The 9810-nt window shown below is 39.6% G+C and overlaps 1 protein-coding gene across 1 annotated transcript; it reads left to right on the top strand.

Moving 5' to 3' along the window:
* The first annotated feature begins 356 nt into the window (after positions 1 to 356).
* trib1 (tribbles pseudokinase 1) lies at positions 357 to 7314 on the top strand. The gene is made up of 3 exons (XM_082185797.1): positions 357 to 978; positions 1551 to 1843; positions 5678 to 7314. The coding sequence occupies exons 1-3, from the start codon at positions 694 to 696 to the stop codon at positions 6141 to 6143; spliced, it is 1044 nt and encodes a 347-aa protein (XP_082041923.1). The 5' UTR covers positions 357 to 693; the 3' UTR covers positions 6144 to 7314.
* Positions 7315 to 9810: the final 2496 nt, after the last annotated feature.

Here is a 9810-nt window from a genome sequence, read left to right on the forward strand (position 1 = left end):
AATCGTTTCGTTCGGATGAATTAATGAATAAATGCTTCTTTTGATACATCACTCAAAGGTGTCCGCTCAAGTAGGCTATACATGCTCGACATTATGCATTATTTTGTGTCGGCTACTGAAACACATTATAGTTAATTGTCGATGTTATCGCTTTGTTTTCGATTCGGATGTATCGATCGTGTTTTTTATGGATTCAACATCACCACGTCACCCACCTCACACAGTTGTACTGCCAATATTCTCCCATTCAGTGGAATGATTAAACGAAGCTTGCGAGTCGATTCAAATGAATCGTTCGAATGAACCGACTCGTTCGAATCGGACATCAGCTGAAAGTAGAGCTCAGAAAGCCAGCATCAGTAGTTGAGTCAGACAGCCCTTCTCTCGGGCTCAGATCTACACCGGGAATATTTCACACCACACAGCTGCTCCATACTCTCTTGGGCTTCAATGTTGTCCAAAAAAGCTTCAGCGGACTAATGCAAAAAAACTGAAAAACAATGGATAAGAGAAACTGCAAACCTATGACACAAACACCTTTTTTTGCATTTCACATTAATTGACGAGTAAATAGGATTTTTTTTCTTTCTCCTTTTGCAGTGCATTGCACATCTCTTTTTCTGGAATATGCTTTCGTAAAATCCATCGGATCACTCCGGTAGCTAATATCAGTTTCAACTACTGTTTGTAAGAATGAGTGTGCAGTGGATTCATAATCCGGTACCGGGAAGACACGGACACAAGCGCTTTGACACAGACGAGCCCGTGAGCAGATGTCCGCGGCTCAGCGAGTCTTCAGCTGATGCTGGTCTCCTGGGTTCCTCTCCGGGATCTCCGGTGAGCGGAGCTCCTCTGAGCGTCACCTCAGCCCATCAGGGTCCCGCTCGCATCGGCCAGTTCCTGCTAGTGCCCCTGACCGACCGACCGGGGGTGCACAGCGCTTTAGACATGGACACAGGAGAGGAACTGCTCTGCAAGGTAAACCACTGCATACTATAATGTACCTGACCTATATAAGTATGATCCACTCTTGTTTCAATAATAATACATAACCAAAAATCGAAATATTTAGTCAGCTGTTATCAGTATTATTACTATTATTATCAGCAAAACAGAAAATATGCACGTAAAATACTGCAGGACTTGTTTAAAAAAAAAAAAACAATTGCATGCATGTACTGTGTGATCAAAAATATACACATAAAAAATGTTGAGGCATATAAATAATTCTACGCTTTCAGAATCTCTGTGCAGGTTACTGAGGATGCTATCAGATTTATGATATGTGGATCTTTATCAAGTATTTGCAAATGCACCAGCATCTGAGTCAGATATATGGGTCTGACATGATACTCAAATAGAATGTGCATGATTATTGCTGCCACAAACTTCACAAGACATTCAACTTTTTATAGCATGTTTGTGTTTGATCCTTACAGTATCACAGTCTCCATTCATCCTCCAGTGAACTGACTTTATCAGGTCACAATTGTAAATGTCTTATGATCCTACTGAACACTTTTTTTTTTTTTTTTTTTTGCCATCTGCAGGTGTTTCAAATGGGCCAATATCAGGAGAAAATAAGAGCCTACAGCATGCTTTCAAATCATAAGAACATTGCACAGATCAAAGACATAGTTCTTGGGGAGTGCAAAGCCTATGTTTTCCAAGAGAAGGATTTTGGTGACATGCACACCTTTGTAAAGAGCAGCAAGAGGCTTCCTGAAGACCTGGCTTCCAAGCTTTTCTACCAGGTGGTGTCTGCAGTGAACCACTGCCATCAGGTTGGCATCGTATTGGGGGACCTCAAGCTTCGCAAGTTTGTGTTCTCAGACGAGAAAAGGTGAGAGTTACAGTTTGTGAGTGTGAAAGCAGGAGGTTTTTTGGGGCAAGCCAGGTGCAGTACTGTACCTCATGTATCAATGCTGTGACACCAGCAGCGTTATTATACTTGAATAGTGTCAGTTCTTCATTCATTCAGTTTTCGCTTCCTCACAGCTATGTGACACATCACAGGTGATTGGTGCTGCTTCCCTAAAGATTCAATGGAACAAACACTAAACACTCACTTCCGTAAGAGGAACGACTGGTAATCAGACCTCTGGACCTGTGTCAGAGATTTTTCTGTAGAAACCGAGAGTCCTCTGAATTATGCAAGTGAATTATTATATAAAAAGCAAATGGCCTAAATAAAAGAAAAAAAAAATCATCCTCAGTCCCCAGTGAAGGGAACATACTGGAGCTGGCTAACCTATATGTCTGTCTATATTACTTTTGATATTTTTATCAAATGATATTTTTATTACATATTATTTTATTATACCTTTTATATAAAATATTACTGTATATATATATATCATTTAAATTAAATCTTATTTTATATATATTTATATACAAATGATGCTTATGCAAATGTAAATATATAATAAATAAAAGTATTATGTATAAAATATCACTTTTATTTATTTTATTAAATAAAAAAATGTTTTATATAAAATATTAAAAAATTTATAAATATAAAAAATAAATAAATAACTTTTAAATATAAAATGAATGTTTATATTTTAACAGAGACGCTTTAATTAGCATGCTGACATCTTGCTGCGTTTTTGCTGTTAGACGGTTTTGCACTGTAAAACACTCTTGGAAAAGAAACGCATCCGTTTGGGGGTCAGGTGAACTCAAAACTCACCTAATTATACAGGGCTTTCTTAAAACCAGTTAGTCAACTAGTCTTTCAAGCAACCTACCGACTAGCTGATTTAGCAAATATGTGTATTTCACATCCCTCAGTACATACAGTAAATTCGCTATTTCTGGGGCAACATTTTACACCTGACCTTTGGGCATCGGTTTTCATTTGAGTGAATGGAAGTAGACAAGCAAGTGTAAGAGGACGTAGTCACCCTTCTCTCATAGCAGCCAACGGGTGCAGCAAGATGAGTCATAGCAATGCACTCAGAGGGGAAACTCACCATTCAGGATCATACCCACACACCCCTGAATACGGCATCACTCGTAGGTGAGGAGCGCCGGTTGCGACACTGGCAGACTGGCGGCCTGTCCTGGCAGACGCGTCTAGCGCAGACGTAACCAGGGCATGCTGACATTTGCTGAGACAAAGCGCACAAAGAGACGTTATCTTTTTTATTTCACTTTGTTTGGCACCAATCAGCGTAGTGACAAGTTATGCAAACCTGCTGTTCTTACACTATCTTTCCGCAGGACGAATGCAATTTCCATAGCTGGAATAACTTTTGCGAAATGCGGCAATGATGAGCGATGGATAAGCAGCAAAAAATTTGAAACTGCGATAACGCAGAGATACAGTGTGTGATGGCATACACAAAGACGCTCGCTGACCTGGAATGCGTCTGTAGTTAGGCTAGATTGTGAAATGCACACACGCACGCACACACACACACAGGCTGGCTGGACAGGGGCCGTTTGTGCGTCACTGATGTAACAGCGCTGTTTGTGGGTAATAAGGCACTGCCAGATGACATAAGCATACGGCACAGGTGCAGGAAGAACACAGTAGACCTGCAGCACAGCGCAGTGCACTCATTTGTCCTCAGTCTCTCTGTCTGTCACACACACACACACACACACACACACACACACAGGACTATGACTCATTCTCTCCACCTCTCTGGCAGAATGCAGTTGTGTCATCCACAAACCCCCCCAAACCGAGGCTGATAGCCAGTGATGAAACACAATAGCATGCAGAACAGCTCATGTTTTACTGACAGGGATACCACAGACTCACGGGTCATCAGCTCTGTCCACAGGGATATTCCTAGAGTAGTAGGGGATTTGTTTCCTGATGGAAATTGAGCTAAACTTAGCCCAGAGTTAACAAGAATACATTACGAAGCGCTTCAGTGTTTATTTTACGTGCGTGCGTTGTGGAAACTTTCATGCGTGCTTTTGTTTAAACGAAGGTCGTAATTAGATGAGGCTCGACCCGTCCTTTATTTGTTGTAGTAGCGCCTGTTTGAGGGTCAGGACACTTAGAGCGGCTGTCTTTTCCGTGATTTACATGCACTGCAGTCTGTGAGCTCAACAAAATTGACGGAGAGTTATTTCAGCTCCATGCGCAATAAAGGAAGGCTTCAATCACTTTGTTTAGAAATGGAAGAGCAAATGTATCAGTCTTACATGGTATCTGTGACTACTGAGCTCTGCAGAAAACTACGTCGATTTCCTCAGAACCGGATCACCTGTCATGTACTGAATTATACACACCCTCCACCCATTGTGTGATATTTCGTCTATTTGATTATGCTCACAGTTGTTGTTAAGAGTGTGAGACAAGTTCAGCAAGGATGCATTAAATTGATCAGACGTCACAGTGAAGACATTTATAATGTTACAAAAGATTTATATTTCAAATAAATGCTGTTCTTTTGAACTTTCTATTGATCAAAGAACCCTGAGAAAATATTAAGAAGTGTTTTCAACATTGATAATAATGAGAAATGTTTCTTGAGCAGCGAATCAGCATATCAGAATGATTTCTGAAGGATCATGTGACACTGAAGACTGGAGTGATGATGCTGAAATTTCAGCTTCCATCACAGGAATAAATTACATTTGAAAATATATTGAAGTAGAATATGGTTATTTTAAATTGTAATAATATTTCACAATATTTGTCAGGGTTCTGTCACCTAGTGCGTTTCTTGGTTTCGTGACAGAGTCCTGACACTTCTGTATTCTCCTGTCTTTGTCTGTGTGTATTGTTGTGTTTCTGTCTTGTGCTGTGTCACACACAGCTAGTGTTTCTCCCTGGCTGCGTGCGTTCATGTTATCTTGTTCTGTGTGAACACACGGCTTATGAGTGTCTCTCATTAGCTGCATGTTCGTGTCTTGTTCCGTGTAAGCTCATGGCTAGCGATTGGTTATTGTTGGTCATGTGCTTGTGTGTGATTTCATGTTTGATGTGAGCTCATGGCTTGTCTCGTTATGGTTCCCTGGCTGTGCCATGTGTGTGTGTGTGTGTGTGTGTGTGTGTGTGTGTGTGTGTGTGTGTGTGTGTGTGTGTGTGTGTGTGTGTGTGTGTGTGTGTGTGTGTGTTTTTCCTGTCTAGTCTAGTCTGTAGTGTTTTCCCCCCACGGGGTAGTTTCTGTTTGTGATTTGTTTTACTTTAATAAAGCCCATATTCCTCTGCATCCTTGAGTCCTCACTTCAACCCTACCTCAACCCGTGACAATATTACTGTATTTTTGATCCAATAAAGAGACAAAAGCATTAAAAAATCGTACCCACCCCAAACATTTGAACGGCACTATATATTTTTTCTCTCTCAAATTTGACATAAACCCCACAGCACCCCTTTGCAGCTTCCTGAAGGTTCCTGAATTCCCATTTGAAAACCCCTCTATTATACAGTAGTATAACACGTGTGACCAGGAGCATGCAAAATGTGATTCATTTCCACAGGTTGATACCAGTTCTGCTCAATACCACCACGTGAAGTGGCAAACCACTTTAACACTAACTTAAAACTTGGGTGAAACCAAAACCCAGCCTATTCTGCAAAATTCAACACTAAAATCAGTGTAGAAAATGTGAAAAAGTCTACATCTGTATAAACCAGTCTTGTGATATTCTTCACAGCCACAACACAGTAACTCATGTCATTGTACTAACCATGATGTGTTTGTTTTAGGACCCATTTGAAATTAGAGGGTCTGGAGGACTGCCATATTCTGTGTGGAGAGGACGACTCGATGTTCGACACGCACGGCTGCCCTGCGTACGTGAGTCCGGAGATTTTGAACGGCGGCGGGTGTTACTCGGGCAAGCAGGCGGACGCGTGGAGCCTCGGTGTCATGCTGTACACAATTTTGGTGGGCCGCTACCCTTTCCACGACCCGGACCCCGCGACCCTGTTCTCTAAGATTCGACGGGGCACGTATTGCCTTCCCGATGGACTGTCTTTAAGGGCGCGCTGCCTACTTCACAGTCTGCTCAGAAAGGACCCCGGCGAGAGACTGACCACCGCAGAGGTCCTCATTCACCCATGGTTCCACGGCAAAACGCTGGACACAGGAAACGCAGAACAGGAAGTTAACCTCAGAGAACAGACAGTGCCCCAGATAGAAATGGAGCAGGGTGAGGATCTTTTCTCCTGAGGAAACCCAATATAGCTTGAATATGGACCAAAACTGTTCGTTATCTCGGTGGGTTTTTTGTTTTGAATTATTTTGGTTTCTTATACAGATTTTGTAATAGATTCAGAAGTATACACTCACTCAAAGTACTGTATCATCAATGTCAGCTTTAAGGACAAGTGCGCACAGCCAGTGTATTTTGAAGTCGTTTTGGTGCAAGTGAACCATTCTTGTGCTGTATGACGTGAGTGAGACTGGGCATTATGGGTCATGTGATAATGAGAGAATGTGAGAAGTGAGAATGTCAGCATGGTGACTAACCTCGGCCTATGGGCCAGACCTGTGGCTTCACTCTTATACTGTCAAAACGAACCGTGCTGGTTGACTCACCCATTGAATACCGCAGCACCAAAGGTACATGTCTGCTTTGATAGGAGGAGAATGGCAGTTCAAACGTTAAATGTCAGTTATTGACCCTTAAAACTCTGTGTCATACAGATTCTTAAATTCAGTGAATTTCCAATAAATGTTCAGAATGAGCCTCAGGACAGATACAAAGAGTTACAGACATATACAAAGTGTTCATTCATCCTGCTGTACCCTGATCTCTCTAGTCATTCTAGTCACAGTTTCCTTACTTGAATCCAAGGGATCCTCATAAAAGCATGAGACTTCAGTATGGCAGGCCAGTTCATACTGCGGGTAAGAAATAATATGACTCAACAGCTGGGCGTTGGTGTTATGAAGAGGATAGGGCTATGAAGCTCACTATGACTGTATGCGTATCTTCACTCTCACTTTAAAGTAAAGAGAACAGTTCTACAATAGCACTACTGTAAGGGTAAAATGTCTTCTAAAGGTCTGTTTTCTGCTACCCTCATGCTGGGGGTTGTATGTTACCTCTGAATCCAAGCATAATGGAGAGATGCGACGTTTATGGTTTGTGAAAGGCTCTTTATAAGCAAAGGCTGGAGGGTATGCAAAATGTCTGTCTCATGCATGCAGCACATGGGGAAAGCTGACACGAGTGCACAGAGTTCATATTGCACTGTGAATTATGTATTTGTGACACAAACCCCAAGGCTTGACCATGAGGGTTTAATAGTTAAAATTCATTGTAGAAATGAGCATGTGTACATATGTAAATGTTAAGTGTGTGAACAAAATTGAATAAAGATTACTCTCTTATTTACATTTGTGGTGCATTCTGTGAAAAACCTATTTCTAAATGCATAACTTTTGTATGCATTTTATTCCTTATGATTTCTTTTTCAATATTCAGATCATCAGAAGTCTCTAAAAATGTTCTTAAAGCCTCAAGATTACCCTTGCTTGTTTGCTTAAGTTTGCTTAATTGTATTGAATGTGCACTTGTAGTGTAGCCTACTTCAAATCTTAAAAGTATACTAAAGAACTGTACTTTCAGATAACATATTAATGAAATAAAAGGGACTTTAAAGGGATAGTTCACCCAAAAATGAAAATTCTGTCATCATTTCCTCACCCTCAAGTTGTTCCAAACCTGTATGAATTCTCTCTTCTGCCGAACACAAATTAAGATATTTTTGAAGAATACGGGTAACCAAACAGTTGATAGGCCCCATTGAATTCCATAGGGAAAAAAATACCATATCTTCTTGTGTGTTCGGCAGAAGAAAGAAATATCATACAGGTTTGAAAAAACTTGAGGGTGAGTAAATGATGACAGAATTTTCATTTCAGGGTTTCATATCCCTTTAAGTGCACTGAAAGAGAGTACAGTTTCTTAACGCACTCAAGTACACTTTAAAAAAATATTTTGTCATGTTTTAAGGAAGTTCACTTATTTTGCTGTTGACTAACACATGTCAAGTCCAGTGTGTGTGTTTTAGTGTGTGATTCAATAAAACATTTAAAGCTAACATATTTTAAATGTACTAAATAGCAACTTCATTATTACAAATGTGTATTTTAAAACTAATTTAAATAAATGGCATACAAGTTTCAATAGAAATTATATTAGAGGGATAGTTCACCCAAAAAATTAAAATGTTGTCTTTAATTACTCACCCTCAAATTGTTCTAAACCTGTATGAGTTTCTCTGTAATGTTGAACACAAAAGAAGATATTTAAAGAATGTTGGTAACCAGACAGTTGTTGGCACCCATTGACTTTCATAGTAGCCTACTATGGAAGTCAATGGGTGCCGTCAACTTTATTGTGGGGTGAACTATCCCTTTAAAGTGTTTTTGTTGACCATAAATGCATTTGGCAGTACAATAGACTAGAGTAATTAAATTCCATATAAATAAAAATTATATATATATATATAATGTGTGTATTTATTTTAAATATATATATATAGAGTACAGGCCAAAAGTTTGGAAACATTACTATTTTTAATGTTTTTGAAAGAAGTTTCTTCTGCTCATCAAAGCCTGCATTTATTTGATCAAAAATACAGAAAAAAAAGGTAATATTGTGATATATTATTACAATTTAAAATAATTGGTTTTCAATTTATTACCTATACTTTAAATTATCCTTTATTTCTGTGATGCAAAGCTGAATTTTCAGGATTTTCAAAAAAAATCTGTATTTTTGATCAAATAAATGCAGGCTTGATGAGCAGAAGAAACTTCTTTCAAAAACATTAAAAATAGTAATGTTTCCAAACTTTTGGCCTGTACTGTATATGTTATTTTAAGTACTTTTTTAAAAGTAGGCCTATGCTAAAATGTACTTCTTTTTTCACAAGGGAACTCAACACCCGGCAGCAATAAAATGTCCTCTTGTGCTAAATTGAGGACAGACTGAAAGAGAAAACTCAAAGTGCATTTTGACCTGAGAGTCAGGTAACTCCACCCCTCTGTTATGACTTCACAAAGGCTTGCGTAAGCGGCTGATTGGGTATCAACAGAGTAGCTGGAGCGTCTCCGTAGTTGGGCGGCTGCCAAGAAGCGTTGCACGCCATGGATGCAATTGCCAAACATGTCGGAGCCGGCCTTGGGTGACGCTCTGATAAAAAAAAGTGCCACTGTTATTGCACTACTCATATTATCTTGACACTAGTCTCTCTGAGTGACATTGTGAGTCACTGCCGAGTGTATGAAGTTGTCTCCAAATCAAAAGATGATGTGATGGGATAAGGTTATATTTAAGGGCCTGTTAGCAGCTTAGTTGTGATATGCAGTCAGGCTTTAGACATGGTGATAGATAAAGGGGTGTAAAGTGGCTCTGTAAGCAACTTGCGTCATAACTTGTCAACTGCACCGACTATTAATCTGCTTCAAGTGATGGTAATGCCGTCAGCCGTGAACTGAAGTCTCTAGAGACTTGATTTCAAGATTTATGAGACCAAGAGCACTTTAAGAGCCAGTATGATGCACAGCATATAACTGTTGTTGAGCATATATTTAAACACAAATACTAAACCACATTTCCTGTTATTAATGTCAGTCTCATTGCTGGTTCTACATTCCCACAACACGTAAATAAAAAAAGCAGAGATTCACACTGATGATCATGTAGTGCATCTAATTCAAACTATTTGTTTCTTGTTGCATCATTTTGGAGATTATGCATCTAAAACAACTTTAAAACATTACACTAATTCTACCAAAGCTAACAAGAGTTTAAGGGAAGTGGTTGATTATCGAAAACTGTAATTCCTCTTTAATAATGTTCACAATATCAGTCAGAGCCAGA

The sequence above is a fragment of the Leuciscus leuciscus genome, assembly GCF_965113295.1.
Source record: "Leuciscus leuciscus genome assembly, chromosome: 12".
In the NCBI taxonomy this organism is placed as follows: Eukaryota; Metazoa; Chordata; class Actinopteri; order Cypriniformes; family Leuciscidae; genus Leuciscus; species Leuciscus leuciscus.